At 38.2% G+C, this 16,173-nt stretch overlaps 1 protein-coding gene across 3 annotated transcripts in view; it reads left to right on the forward strand.

Moving 5' to 3' along the window:
* Positions 1-13,480, forward strand: part of LOC105475884 (solute carrier family 26 member 3) — a 37,979-nt gene extending 24,499 nt beyond the window's left edge. For all 3 annotated transcript variants that reach the window (XM_071094682.1, XM_071094683.1, XM_071094684.1), the window contains exons 13-21: positions 835-941; positions 2,410-2,479; positions 2,572-2,664; positions 4,240-4,335; positions 4,960-5,193; positions 7,026-7,080; positions 11,018-11,160; positions 11,280-11,345; positions 13,069-13,480. In XM_071094682.1, coding sequence (XP_070950783.1) covers positions 835-941; positions 2,410-2,479; positions 2,572-2,664; positions 4,240-4,335; positions 4,960-5,193; positions 7,026-7,080; positions 11,018-11,160; positions 11,280-11,345; positions 13,069-13,092 — 888 coding nt within the window. In that variant the 3' untranslated portion in view covers positions 13,093-13,480. The remainder of the gene's footprint in view (positions 1-834; positions 942-2,409; positions 2,480-2,571; positions 2,665-4,239; positions 4,336-4,959; positions 5,194-7,025; positions 7,081-11,017; positions 11,161-11,279; positions 11,346-13,068) is intronic.
* Positions 13,481-16,173: the final 2,693 nt, after the last annotated feature.

Here is a 16,173-nt window from a genome sequence, read left to right on the forward strand (position 1 = left end):
TTAACACCCTTTTGGCATGCTAAAATTCTTATAAAGATAGCAACCATCGATTAAATCCACAGACCAAGAGTAAAACATTAGTATAAGCTCTACCAGTTAATTTGTTGATTTTTTTTTTTTTTTTTTTTTTTAAGAGATAGGATCTCCCTCTGTCAGCCAGGTTGGAGTGCAATGGTGCCATCCTAGCTCACTATAACCTCAAACTCCTGGGCTCAGGCGATCCCCCTGCCCCAGCCTCCTGAGTGCTATGACTACAGCTGCACACCACCATCCTCAGTTAATTTTTAAAAATTTTTTGTAGAAACAGATTCTCACTATGTTGCCCAACTCCTGGCCTCAAGTGATCCTCCCACCTCAGTCTCCCAAAGTGCTGGCATTACAGATGTGAGCCTTCATGCCTAGTCTAATTTGCTGATTTTAATGAACAGCAGCTGGTTATATTAGGTTGGTGCAAAAATAATTGCGGTTTTTGCAATTATAATTATCACTGTGACAGACAATTCCATTTCCTAAATGGGTTGGAAATGGGATTAGAAATGAATACACTTTCTTTGAATCCTCTTATGTTTGCTTGTGTTTTTGTGGCCCAGAACCTGAGCCAGCAGAAATGACCTCTTGAGACAAGTGTCTTCTGTGCACTTTGCTCCCTTGCCCAAGATGACAACTTCCAACTTCCACCACGTCTGGCAAAGTTTTTAATTTTTGTTTTTTTTTTTAGAGACAAGGTCTCACTGTCTCTACAAAAAAAGAAAAAAAGTTTTTTTAAAGACCCCGTCTCCACATTGTACTTTAATCAAAGTAAATTGTAGTGTATATGTTGCTTTCTTTTCACAGTTAATTTGGGTCACGACCTGCATCTTCACCATTGTCCTGGGACTCGGGCTAGGCCTGGCAGCTAGTGTGGCATTTCAACTGCTAACCATCGTGTTCAGGACCCAATTGTGAGTGCTCAAAGTGCTCTGCATCCAAGCATGCTTGGACGTGCCCAAATCAGAAGAGAAAAAAAAATGTCACTGGCTAAGAGAACAGTAGTTGGTTGATAGGTGTGCATTTCTATCAGGATGGGGTAGTTTATCCTCCCTCCAGTTGCTCATTTCAAGGCCTGAAGGGCAATAGCATGGCCCGGCTTTAGAGTATCAGCCCAGGGAGGAGACCTGCTGTTGGTCTGCTCCTGGCTTTGACTCCAGTTCAAATAAATCATATAAATCTCTGAGTCTGTTCTCCCAGCTATAAACCAAAAGTAATTCTATTCCAAGCAGGTTTAATGTCTTTGCCTTGTACTTGTTAAACATGGAAATGTGTTACTGAGACTGAGATTCTTTCCATCTAGTGGATGGATTTCTTTTATAGGTTGTTAGATTGCACTCATACCTTTAAAATATGGAGCTGGATTAGAGAACTTTTCAAAGGCCCCTCTTACCTTAAAATTCTACAAAAGCCGTTTGGAATTCTTGATTTTTAATAATAATTCAGTCCAAGCATCTTTTTTGTTATTATTTATTTATTTATTATTTTTTGAGACAGAGTTTCGCTCGTCGCCTAGGCTGGAGTGCAATGGTGCAATCTTGGTTCACTGCAACCTCTGCCTCCTGGGTTCAAGCAATTCTCCTGCCTCAGCCTCCCAAGTAGCTGGGACTATAGGTGCCTGCCACTGCGCCTGGCTAATTTTTGTATTTTTACTAGAGGTGGGGTTTCACCATGTTGGCCAGACTGGTTCATGAACTCCTGACCTAGGGTGATCTGCCCACCTCAGCCTGCCAAAGTACTGGGAATACAGTCATTAGCCATGGCACCCAGCCTTGATTTTTAAAAATCTTTGCCATGTAACATCACTACCATGTGGTTGCTGAGCCTATTTTGAATTACATGGTGTGACAGAGAAAGAGGCTTCCTTGGGAACTAAGGAGTTCTAGAACAGAAGTTGTTATCACAAAGTCAATCCCTGACTGATGGAATACATTGATATTGAAATACTCCTGCACTCTTTCATTTATTTATATTTCATTCCATTATTTACTGGGAACCCATCAAACATAGAGACAAACTAAATGGTCATAAGCAAGTCATTTTACTTTTCCATGTCCTCATCCATACAACTGGGTAATCATATCTGCCTTACCTCATGGAATAACTGTGATATTCAGAAACAAAATGGCAAAAGCATATGGAGTGCTTTATAAACTGTAACATGACAAATGGGAGGCACCTTTTAGGTGCTGTGAGAGGACACAAAGATAAGTAAAACAAGGTGTTCACCTTCCAGAGTGTCTGATAGCATGATGATTCCCCAACCTTTTACATTTTGAAAAGTGAGCCTGCTTTGGTATGCTGAGGAAAAAAAATCAGTGTTAGCCTTATAGGCTTAACAAACATACATGAATGATTTACTTGGTGTTTTTCTCCCGACAGTCCAAAATGCAGCACACTGGCTAATATTGGAAGAAGCAACATCTATAAGAATAAAAAAGATTATTACGATGTAAGGGAGATTCATTTTTTTCTTTGACTTGCTAAATGATATTAAGTATGGATCTAATGGGCACCATCTAACAATGCTTCTCTGCCTTATAGATGTATGAGCTGAAAGGAGTGAAAATTTTCAGATGTCCATCTCCTATCTACTTTGCAAACATTGGTTTCTTTAGGCAGAAACTTATCGATGCTGTAAGGTTTGGGGTTATTTAATGTTTTTCCTTGTAATCTTACTGAATATCTGGGAATGTCATTATTCTGTAAGGTCATTGTTGAGGCTGGGTTATGTCACATATGTTGAGGTGGGGTTGTGTCAGTGTTTTTTGTCCCATGTCCCAGAGCAGATGAAACTACCTTATGGGAGTTTGTTAACAGGTTGGGAAATAAGCCTTTTCAGCTGACATCTAATATAGAAGAATCCTTTTCTCAAATTCTGCTGTAGAGTAAAAAAAATTTACCACATTTTGGGCTGCTGGCTTTTAGTAGGTGTCATCCTACAGATTTTCTTTGGGTATCAACTTCAGAAACAATGAAGGAGCATTTAATATTTGACTGCATCATCAAGAGATTCAGTATAGCAGTTGTAAATGAATAGTTAATACTGAATAACAATAAATACTGAGTGTCCCTGGCAAACTGAAGAGATGATGACAAGGAAGCAATCTTGACAGTTAACAAAAAAAACTCAGTCCTCCCTCTTGAAATATGCCTTTGGTCTCTCTGTACCTTGCATAGAGCCTCTGCCTTAAACCTTAACTATTATTATTAGTTTGATACGCATCAGATATTTTTCTACCCACTTTTTTGTTGTTGTTTGCAAAATGAGATTATATTGTATATTTGGTTTTCTGTACTGCCCTTTTCAATTACTCTAGTAAACTCCATCTAACTATATTTTTTGTCAAGGATTTGTTTTGTTTTGTTTTGTTTTGAGACAAGGTCTTGCTTTGTCACCCAGGCTGGCACGATCACAGCTCACTGCAACCTCAAACTCTGGGGTTCAAGCAATCCCCCTGCCTCAGCCCCCCAAGCAGATGAGACTCCAGGCATGTGCCACTATACCCCACTAAGTTTTAAATTTTTTGTAGAGACAAGTGCTTGCTTTGTTGCCCAGGCTACCCTTGAACTCATGGCCTCATGCAATCCTCCCACCTCGGCCTCCCAAAGTCTTAGGATTAGAGGTGTGAGCCACCACGCCTGGCCAAGGATTTATTACATAATTTGATCCTCCTCTCTTATTTATCTGGAACTAAATATTACAGCAATAAGAATTCATTAGTGTCAAAAAAAAAGATTACCCTCAAATATAATACTAAAATTATAAAATAAAATTATATAATAATAAATAACATACAATTATATAAATTTTAATGATAAAAATTACATACAAGCAGAATACTTATGTAGGTGCCACTCATACTCAATAAATAGAAAATAAATAAAATAAAACCCCCTAAGAGTTGTGTAGGTTCTAAACACAAACAGATTCAAACAGAGTTTATGTCCATTCATGGATAATTTATGGATGAATCCTGGACTGTGTTATACAAAAACTTTTGACTGTTGGTAACTGCATACAGGTGGAGTAGACCATGGGTCTGACACAATGTTGTTGCTGATGTTGTTTAAACCACGTTTAAATTTTGTCACAAATATTTTTATTATCTGTCCCAATCCCTCAAATCACTCCAGTTAAAGTTGTTAGAATTATGCTATATACATAACAGAATATTGAGTACTCTTGTAACATAGCAATGGGTTTCTCAGGTTGGCTTCAGTCCACTTCGAATTCTACGCAAGCGCAACAAAGCTTTGAGGAAAATCCGAAAACTGCAGAAGCAAGGCCTGCTGCAAGTAACACCAGTAAGTTCCTTGACCACATTTCTATGCATTATAGCTAAAAGCTTAGTAAAGGATGATTCAAGGGGTTAGTTCCATTCCTTTAAGTGAAATGCAAGATAAACGAGGGATTTCAGGTGTCAATGAGTGTTATATTTTAAAATGACATCCTTTTGAGGGTCTCCCTAAAATTTTTATTCTCCTGGGAAAAGCACCAAACACAAGTGTCTACAATCTTGTTGTTGTTTTGAGACAGTGTCTCGCTCTGTGGCCTAGGCTGGAGTGCAGTGGTGCGATCACAGCTCATTGCAGCCTTGACCTCCCAGACTCAAGCGACCCTGCCACCTCAGCCTGCAAGTAGCTGAAACTACAAGCACATGTGCCACCACGCCTGGCTAATTTTTTAATTTTTTGCAGAGATGGGGTCTCACCATGTTGCCCTTGCTGGTCTCAAACTCCTGGGCTCAAGTGATCCTCCCACCTCGGTTTCCTAAAGTGCTGGGATTACAGGCATTAGCCACCACATGTAGTCCAATTCCATTGTTTGGCTCAACTCTGAATCAGTGCTTCTGAAACTCACTGACTATCTCTGACATACACAATATTTTTCTTGGTCACAGTTTTTACGCTTGTTATCCTCTCCTGCAGAAAGGATTTATATGTACTGTTGACACCATAAAAGATTCCGACGAAGAGCTGGACAACAATCAGATACAAGTACTGGACGAGCCAATCGATACCACAGACCTGCCCTTCCAGATTGACTGGAATGATCAGCTTCCTCTCAACATTGAGGTCCCCAAAATCAGCCTCCACAGCCTCATTCTCGACTTTTCAGCAGTGTCCTTTCTTGATGTTTCTTCAATGAGGGGACTTAAATCGGTAATTTCTTTGTTCTTAATGGAAACAACCAATCAATGACTGAAGGTGAAAAAAAAAATTGTATTTGTGGGCTGGGCATAGTGGCTCATGCCTGTAATCCCAGCTCTTTGGGAGGCTGAGGTGGGTGGATCACCTGAGGTCAGGAGTTTGAGATCAGCTTGGCCAACATGGTGAAGCCCCGTCTCTACTAGAAATACAGCTGGGCGTGGTGGCATGCACCTGTAATCCCAGCTACTTGGGAGGCTGAGGCAGGAGAATGGCTTGAACCTGGGAGGTGGAAATTGCAGTAAGCCAAAATTGCACCACTGCACTCCAGCAACAGAGGGAGACTCTGTCTCAAAAAATAATAATAATAATTGTATTTGTGGAAGGATGCTCCTTTAGGTAACATGCATTTAATTAGAAGCAAATTATAATCTTAGAGTATTCCATGGAGGGAAAGGTGGTGTTCAGTGGACTCTTGAGAAGGGCATTTTCCATGAGACTGGGTACTATATTGAAGGGAATCAAATCTATAATAATAATGTATGATGAATCTGCTGGTGGACAACTGTGCTCACATTCCTTTCAAATTTCAATTCTGTGGTGTTTTCAAATCTTTGTGGGCATAGTATCTAAATTATTCTGAAATCAGAGAAGATCTGGAAAGGTCCTGGGAAAAAATGTAAGAGTGGATCCTTTTGTTTTATCCTCATTCACCATAAGCTGCTTTTCACATGGCTAAAACCCAAATAGATATATGAAAGAATAAATGTCACATGTGATTTCAAAACACGACTGACAATCAGATTGCAGCCTGTTTTCTTTCCACAGATTTATCACATTTCTAAAATAAATTAGTTTCTAACAGAAATGCAGAAACATAAAAAGAAAATTTAAGAATTTCTACATCTTTCTCTTTTTCTTGGGTTTTCACAAAAATCTACCCAAGTGAGAGCTGACCTAAGATAAGACCTATTAAGCATGAACTGGATACATGTGAACTGGATACAAAATTAGAAAATGAAAGAATTTTTTTTTAATGTTAACATCATGTAACTCTTAAGTCTACTTGCGTTTTCTTTTCTTTTTTTGGTTTCAGTTTTTGCTTATTTTAGCTTTTGATTACTTTAGCTTACTGTTTCTGCATTTTCACACACACACCCACCCACCCCCCCCCCACACACACACGTATTTATTTTTTGGTTCTAGCAGTATAACACAAAGGACAAGGGCTCTAATTCTTAGTTAAGTGCCTAGAAGAGGTTCTGAAAGTGTTTACTAATGACGGCAATGATATTAATGATATTAATGATCATCTAACCTGATCAACAATATAAGCTACTTTTCTTACCTTCCATGATCTTACTCATATCACTACTGGTATTTGTTCTTAGCCTAGAGACCAGAAAAATGTATAAAGATTCATTGGTGCTAGATATATCCATTCATTGTGGACAAGAATAATTAGCAACTCATGGTCCGTAGGTTCTTTTTTTAAACTTTTATGCAGCAAGAAAGCTCTAGTTGAGATCATCCCAAAGAAGACACTATTTTAAAATTAAATCAGAGTTGTTCTTATGAGTTTGAGACAGAACATTTTCCCACAATACTCCCTTCAAGAATGATCATTTTTAACTTCTTACTGAGGAGAAGGGCTCCTTTATTTGGGTTTATTTCTGTCATAGAGCCTTGGTTTTAACTTTAGTATCTTTTGACACTATTATCTCTTTTCAAAATGTTAAAGCTTCTGAAAGCAATACATCACCCGTAAGGTATAATTCTGATTGTTTTCTTTATATTTCTGACAAGTGAAACTGTTCCCTAAGGAAGATATACTTTCTTTTTAACAGATTTTGCAAGAATTTATCAGGATCAAGGTAGATGTGTATATTGTTGGAGTTGATGGTAAGTGGCTTTATTTTTGCTTTATGTTCTGACAATCACTTCAGGCTCAATGCCAACTCTCAATCTAGACAGCCTCTCCAAAGAATGAGTATTTTATATAAACAAGATGAAAATCTAATTTGCAGCCAACCCAATAAAAATCCCTATGGAAACAGCATCTTTGCATTTTAGTTGTGTTGATATGTAATTAAATAAATTCTACAATTTGAATCCTGATTTCATAGGCAACAAAGGAGGAATATATTAACTATTTTTTACTCTAAATTTCCTGAAAAAGTAGCCTTGTTTTCTGTCTCTCTTCCTCCCTTCCCTTGCACTCTCCAGCCCATAATAATTTGGTTTAGCTTCACCTGCTGATGAGACCATCCTTGCCAAGGTTATCAGCAATGTCCAGATTGTCAGGATTAACTGCCTTCGTCTCAGGTCCCTCTGCAGCAGCGTACTTAAGCATCAGGCGCTCTCTCTAGCATTTGTCTTTGAAACTCTCTCCCTTCCTGACTCTGGCAAGACATTTCTGATTCACCTCCTACCTCTCAAACATCTCCTCAGGGTCAGACATTGGTTCAACTCCCACTCTTTCAGTCTTCCCCAAGCTTCAAACTTACACTCGATACTATGGTTCTAATTCCACAGACTCTTTCTAGTCAATTTCCTACATGTTTATGATTTCATGTATATCTACTTGTTAATGAATCCCCAAACTATACCTCCAGCCCAGACCTTTCTTCTGAGCTGCAGACCAATGGACTCGACTGTCCGGATATCCCCCAGGCACCTCAAATACATATTTTTAATAAACTACGTATATGATTCCCCCTCCCAAAAATACTTCTTTCCTATCACAATCACCGCATCACTGCTTACCTAGTTTTCCAGATAGAAACCCTGAAACCATCACCAATTTCTCCTCTCCTTCCCTCTAGTCAGTGAGTCACCAGGTCCTATAAATATTTCCTCTTAAATCAGTCTCTTCCTATCCATTTCCAGAACTTTAATCTAGACTCTTCTCATTTCTCAACTAAGCCTTCTAGAAGGACTTTCTAACTAATATCCTTGTCCATCCCTATAATGCTCTCCCATCCTATTTTCTGAAGAAAGCTTCTTCAGGCAGTTTTCCGACAATAACTGAAAACATTCTTGCTTCCCCAGGCAGGGCACTGGGTCTTCAGACTGTTTGCATCCACAGAATACACACATATCAAATAACTTTGCAGTTCAGTTTGTGTCCCTACTAGACTATATCTCTTCCAGGACAGGTATTGTTCTTGCTTACCTTCTTATTTCCTGTCTCTTCCCTAGATCCTAGGACATCATAGGCATTCAGTAAAGACTTACTGAATACCTACTATTTATCAGGCACTGTTCTGGGTGCTGGGAATACAGCAGTGAATCTGACAAGCCCCTGTCCTCATGAAGCTTATAGTCGCATCGGAAAGCCATATAATAAACAAATAAAAGCATATTTCAGGTAGTGATAAGTGCTAAGAAAAAAGCAGGGTTAAGAAACAGAGGCTGGGCGTGGTGGCTCATGCCTGTAATCCTAGCACTCTAGAAAGCTGAGGCAGGCAGATCACTTAAGCCCCAGAGTTTGAGATTAGCCTGAGCAATATGGTGAATCCTCATCTCTAAAAAAAAAAAAAAAAATTAGCTGGGTGTGGTGGTATGTGCCTGTAGTCCCAGCTACCCAGGAGATTGAGGTGGAAGGATGGAAGGATCACTTGAGCCTGGGAGGTCGAGGCTGCGGTGAGCTGTGATCATGCCACTGCACACCAGCCTGGGTGACAGAGCAAGACTGTCTCAAATTAAAAAAAAAGAAAAGAGAGAGAGAGAGAGGAAAGAGAGAGAAGGAAGGAAGGAAGGAAGGAAGGAAGGGAGGGAGGGAGGGAGGGAGGGAAGGACTGCTGATCAGGGATGTCCAGCAAATGACATTTTTAGTAGAGACTAGAATGAAGTGAGGCAGTCAACCTTGACAGTACTTAGGGGGAGCTTTTTAGGGAGAAGAGACAAGTGGTACGCAGGTCCTTCGAAAGGTATAAAATTGGCATCCTTAATCTCTTCCTTTCTACTGGATCCTGTCCCTAAAATATACAGACGTATTCCAGTTTCAAGACTTTAAAAAAAAAACTTTTAAGTTCAGGGGTACACATGCAGGTTTGTTACATAGGTAAACTCATGTCATGGGGGTTTGTTGTACAGATTATTTCATCATCCAGATATTAAGCCTAGTACCCATAAGTTATTTTTCCTGATCCTCTCCCTCCTCCCACCCTTCACCCTCTGATAGGCCCCAGTGTTTATTGTTCCCCTCCATGTGTCCATGTGTCCTCATCATTTAGCTCCCACTTATAAGTGAGAATATGCAGTATTTGGTTTTCTGTTTGCATTAGTTTGCTAAAGGATAATGGCCTCCAACTCCATGTACCTGCAAAGGATATTATCTTGGTTTTTTTATGACTATATAGTATTCCATGGTGTATATGTACCACATTTTCTTTATCCAGTCTATCATTGATGGGCATTTATGTTGAGTCCATGTCTTTGCTATTGTGAATAGTGCAGCAATCAACATACGCATGCATGCATCTTTATAACAGAATGATTTATATTCCTTTGGGTATATACCCAGTAATGGAATTGCTGGGTCAAATGGTATTTTTGTCTTTAGCCCTCTGAGGAATCGCTACACTGTGCTTATACACTGTTGGTGGGACTGAAAATTAGTTCAACCATTGTCAAGGCTTCCTTATAATTAAAAATATCCCCTTGATCCCAGGAACCTTTAATTTACTAACAATTTTACCCTTTTCCATCATCCCAGATATCTTGGAAAGTATCTGTTCCTGCTGTCTCTACTGCCTGGCATTCTTTTCAGTCTTTATCAAAGATTATCACCTTCCTTGTCATTGCACACCACCCTCTCCATCCCAGATCCTGGTGGCCACAATGCCCTCCATGCTCCCTCTCCCTCTATCACTGAAAGCTTGTCTGTGAACAGAAGAATCCATCTCCATGATTGTGTACCTTCTCTTCCTCCACTTTTTTCCAAATCCTAGGCACTTTTAGATGGTACCTGCTCAAGTTTTCCCAGATACCCACCAAGAGGTAACTTTCTCAGAATTTTCATAGTACTTGATCTATATCTCCCTTATATATATTCAACAAAAAATATGAAGACATACTATGTGTTGGGAATTATTCTAAAACTAAGAAAACAAGGAAAAAAACTAGATTGCTCCTTGCCCTCATTATTATACAACACGTTTTCTGTCAGTACTACAGGAATATATAAATAAATGTTCTATCTTCCTTGAGGGCAAGATTCAGGTCTAATTTATCTTTTGATCTTTCTTATTACTCAGCCAGAGTTTTGCACATGGCAGACATAAGGTAATAGTTGGTTGAGTAATCCATGTAAATGAATGCTGTTTAGTGCCTACAAAAATGGGATTTCTCAAAGATGATTAGAGGTAAGTGGTAAGGAAGATGTTTTCTCATAAAACCCAGCAGCTTTGCGAAAATGGGCTACAATAAAGAACCACAGCATATCACTGGTCCATAAACATATGTTCCATTTTGGCAGAATCCTAAATTTTAATAAGAAGCCACACTTGATACTCCAATCATTAAGCAGGGAGATCAATTCACTAGGCTCCTGCCTAAATGAGTTTTCTTCTAGGAACTACTGTTTTTCATTTGCTCCTTTGCCTTCCTCCGTTTTACATTAGGGCATTAATTTTTTTTTATTACAAAGGTATTTGTTAGTTCCAAAAGACATTGTACTAAAGATAGACCAGTATTATACCACTGCAACCTACAAACAACCAAATGTCAATGAAACGCACATTTGCAAATGGAAGGTGAAATTACTAGCCTCAAGGAAAAACTGGTGGTCAAACAATTGTTTTTTTCCTAAAAGTTACTGTTTTTCTCTCTTCAGATGACTTCATTGAGAAGCTTAACCGGTATGAATTTTTTGATGGTGAAGTGAAAACCTCAATACTTTTCTTAACAATCCATGATGCTGTTTTGCATATTTCGATGAAGAAAGATTACAGTACTTCAAAGTTTAAACCCAGTCAGGTACCAGCTCTTTGATGACTTTCACAATTGCATAAGCAGCCACTCCTTAAATTTCTCATTATTTTTCAACATTAAAAAAAACCAGCCCCTAATCCCTATTTCCATTCTCTTTTTCTCAGGAAAAAGATGGAAAAATTGATTTTACCATAAATACAAATGGAGGATTACGTAATCGGGAATATCAGGTAAGATTCTTCAACAGGTTTATCTTCACCTAGACATCACAGCAAAAAAAAAAAACAAAAAACAACAAAAAAAAAACACCTTCAAAGTAGTGAGGCCACTTCCTGCATGTGGCAGAAAGTCCAGCACTTGCTTGAGCCTCTGTGCCTCACCCCTAGAGAACTGAAGCAATGCTAACCAATCTCACAGGGAGTTTTTGGGAAAAGAAACTCAGACCCGTACAAAAAAAGGATGAAAAAATAGTGATAACAGATCTCCGTTAATGCAATATTGAGCATATCTTCCTTTATTTTTCAAACCACTTACAACAATGCTCTTATTCTGGCCCTGTAATAATCCACGTAGCAGGGAAGGTATTGCTATTTCCATTTACAGGTGAATAAGCGATGAAAATAAGCTAATACACACCTCCCAATAGTCAGATGCTTGAGAAGTCCCTAGCACAGTGTCCAGTCAAGCAATGAAACAAGTTTCTATCCTTCCTTACTGGAGTGAGTTGCCAATTCAGCATTTAACTGGAGAGTCCCATTTCATTGCAGATGTTCATTTCTAGAACATCCAGTCCTTTAAAGCAATGTTTCTAGTTTGGGAAAAGTAGAATCACAAATTAAAATGGGTTTCTGCTGTAGGCCAGGTAGATGGCAGGTGTATTACATTCAGTATCTCAATCCTTATAACAATATACAAAGGAGATATCTTCATTTTCCAAATGACAAAAAAACAGGAAACAGGCTCAGAGAGCTTAATTTGCTTGAGGTCACACACCAAGTGACCCCAACAGGATTGCACTAAGATCTTTCTGATGACAAGACCTGTCTTCTGTTCACTATAGTACACCATCTCTATCCTCTGGTGAAAAACTAACGGATTGAGGGACCAGAGAAAGAATTTAATGATTGTCTTCAAGCATGGCAGGCAGCCAGTGGTATTTCTCTTAGCTGAAAGGTCTCAAAAAAGGAATTTCTAGTCAAAATGAAAAAGAAATGTATAGCATAAGATAAATCTGGAACATTATTAAGAGTGGTATCAAGTAGCAAAGGTCAGATGAAAAGGCCATTCCAGAAAATTGGATAGACCTGAGGTAAGAGGTGAACGTAGATAAGCACCATGATTCTGTCTCCCAGGACTAGATTCCAGAGAACCCCAATAAAACTGGCACCTTGCCTGAGTACCTTATAAGAAGAGCCTCGCACCAGAAATCCTCTCCTCAGTAACTGCATTCACAACTGTCACCAAGTATTGGAGGATAAAGGGTAGGAACAGCATTTAAACTTCATGTCTGACCCAAACACTAGAACCCATTGTCTAACAAATGTAGCTAGCACATTGGTGGACCTTGGCTTCCCCGTATTAAAAAAAAGAAACATTTAACACCAGCTCTTTGTCCAGCCTCTAGGAAGGTAAATCATCAGCTGTGGATAGGCCACCAGTGGTGACTGGGGTAAAAGCTGAATGTACCAGGCCAACACAGAGTTCTTTGGAACAAATGTGAAGAAAGATATTGCTACAACACACTGTACCATTACTTTAAGTTAAATTAGGCCTTTGAATTACAATGTGGTATCACATGAATCTATGTTAAACAAGTAGTGATGGAAGATATTTGATCATTAAAATTCAAGACAAAAAAACTGATAACTTTGGTAAATTCTAGCTCCTAAGATGTGATCATTGTAACAGAACTTGACAAGTGTTTTAAAACAGTAACTTTCTGTCTTCTTCCAGGTACCAGGTGAAACAAAATTCTAATCAACATATAATTCAGAGGGATCTTCATCTGACCATGACATAAAAAACAACTTTATACCCAGAAAGTTATTGATAAGTTCATATATTGTATAAAGAGTATTTTTGACAGAATATGTTTCAAACTTTGGAACAAGATTGTTCTAGTATGGCATATTCTTCACATATCTAGTATGAAATTATGTAAATATTCTTAATTTTATATCTTGTAGATTTATCAAAGGACAAAAATTATTTTGTTCGTATGTATTTTTGTAGCACTGACAGATTTCCATCCTAGTCACTACCTTCATGCATATGTTTAGCAGTGTATTGACGCCACTGTTTTGAATGTCATAATTTATACAGGTCACACTAATATATTTCCATTAAAAAAATCAGTTGTACAGTGGATGTGTCTTGTTAAATTTGTTAGCTTTCTGAAACATGCTTGCTGTGGGTCCCGTAATATAGTGGTCTGGCTGGAAACCTGCTACATGAGAATCTTCTAACAGAACCCCTGTAATCAGGCTTCTTTGCTCAGATTTTATGATTATCAGTTTTTTAAAGCATCCAACCTCCTATCCAGATTTTAAACACAATCCTCTAATGTAATATCTGTAACTACATAGATTTAGTATGAAAACTATACAAGCTAAAAAATGAGAAAGCTTTTTTAGCTTTCTAAAAAAACTAAAAGGAAGGTGAAAAGAAAAGATGGGTAGCCAATTCTTCCTGGTCTCAGTGGGAACAAGGAAAACAGATGGCAGAGAAGTAGTACGACTCTTCTTTTTCACTGCTGGTTATTATTTGTAACTCACAGGGCAGAATAACAGCTCTAGAGTTCAATTTATCTGGAGGAGGAGATTCAGTACACCTGCTTCTCCTTTTCCACTGGTATGGCTCTTGGTGAAAATTTGTATTTATGTAATAGTTAGAAATATCAGCACCAAGAGAAAAATATTCAATGCCCTTTATTAAACATCAAACCACTCTGTCAATGGGAAAAGCTGTCCCAATTGTTTTAGATCTTACCTCTGAACATTGTTGTCAAGGTACCTTTCCACTCTGTTAGTGTCGTTGAGAGGGCTTATCTATTGGACTTAAAACTACATACACAAAGGTAAGATACAGGTTATTTACATAGCCAATCTTAAAAGTAGAATATCAGCACTCTCTTATTTTCCCATTTTTTGTAGAGACAGGATCTATGATGCCCAGGCTGTCTCAAACTCCTGGCCTCAAGCAATCCTCCTGCTTCGGACTCCCAAAGTGTTGGGATTACAGATGTGAGCCATTGTGCCCAGCCACAGCACTCTTTATTAAGTGTTTAACTTTTTGAGTCGACACCTTATAGAGTCTCATACACCCTATGGACTTTGGGGGAGGGGGGAACACACACACACACACAAAATTTACATATAAAATGCCCCACAAATCTTGGGTTAAGAACTTCTCCTCTAAAGAGGGCAGGAAGTCGAAATTGAAAACAGGAGCCTATTTACTCAATCATTTGGTTTGAAGTTGAGGCAAATGCCTTATATATAGGATTGTCGTTGAGGTCTCCATCTTCCCAAGCAAAGGTGCCCTCTGCATTCTTCTTGCCAACCAAACCAAACCAAACAACAACAACAACAAAAACTCAAGAAACAAGCACAAGCACTCCAATTCTTGTGCCCACATCACAGTACATTCAACCTTAACACCTTAGAGGTTTACTTATCCTTATCGTTAAATGTTTTTTTCTTGTAGGCCACTAAGGTTGGGTATACTTCTAGTAATGGGAATACATGGGGCTGAGCTTCTACTTGCCTGCCTCAGAGCACATATTGGAAATTGACTAGTACCAAAATCTGATCCCTAATTTAGGAAGAGGTCAAGAGACCATGTTGGAACATAAAAATAAACTTATGTAAACCAGAGCAAGATTGGAAGGGAAAGGATGCAACTGGGAGACAGAACAACTTGTGAAGAGACAAACACATTACAGAAATTCAGAAAGGGTGAAAGTAATACATGTTGAGCAGTTTATCTTTAAAATTATTGTGTAAGTTATTTAAGCATTTGATACATATTTTTATCTAAACACAGAACTTACCACTTAGAAATGTAAATGAAATATTTTAAATGGTTGACCCTACACTGCATGAACAAGAATATAAAAGAGGGATATTTAATTCACGTTTCTAGCATCTTCATCTGGATTTCAATAGGTCACGGCTGACCTGTTCATCTTCCCCTAGTCTCTCTACCAGCATCTTTTCTACCTCAGTTAATGACAACTCCATTTTTCTTAAGCTGATCAAGCCTAAAAATCCACCAGGAAATCCTATTGACTCTCCTTTTAAAATATAGTCATTTAACTCTCAAAATAGCCCCAATAATGTCGGTATTATGATTTCCCCTACTTTTTAAAAAAAAAGTAAATGAAGACTCAAAAGCAAGTAACTAGTCTAAATTAGATAGTCACAGGTGGTAAAGCCAGAAATCTGTCTGGATAGTCTAACCCTATACAACTCAGGCTTTTAATTATTAGAAAACATCACCTCCCAAAAGAAATTAAGACCTAACTAAAAACTGATTACAAGATAAGGACTAAACTCAGGAATAATTATAGGTGCATTCCACAGATTTGTTCCAAAGTCACTAATTTAGCATTGTACAATTATAACCAGAAAAGCAGGTAGGAAATACTAATGTTCAGAATTAAATACATTTCTCTCTCATGGTTTTGCATGTATTTCAGTAATGTATTTTAAACATTAAGATTTATTTCCTGGCCACAATACTTTGAATATAAGGAAAATTTTTGAAGAAAATATAAGGACTATCAAGAATAATTCCTAGGTAAGTTAGAATGTAAGCTCCTAAAGGGCAGAGACCATCTATTTTGTTCATTATCATACACCCACATCTAACATACATAAGTGGTGTTTAACTTTATAAATCAATAATTCATATAAATATATCTTTACGTATATCCTTCCACAAGTCACCCACTTCCCAATTCTTGATACCTGTAATGTTACCACCATCATCTCTTGTGTAAATTATTAAAACACCCTTCTGACTGGTCCCTCTGCTTCCATCTTAGCCTACTTGGTC

This window comes from Macaca nemestrina, chromosome 4 (assembly GCF_043159975.1).
Source record: "Macaca nemestrina isolate mMacNem1 chromosome 4, mMacNem.hap1, whole genome shotgun sequence".
Taxonomy (NCBI): Eukaryota; Metazoa; Chordata; class Mammalia; order Primates; family Cercopithecidae; genus Macaca; species Macaca nemestrina.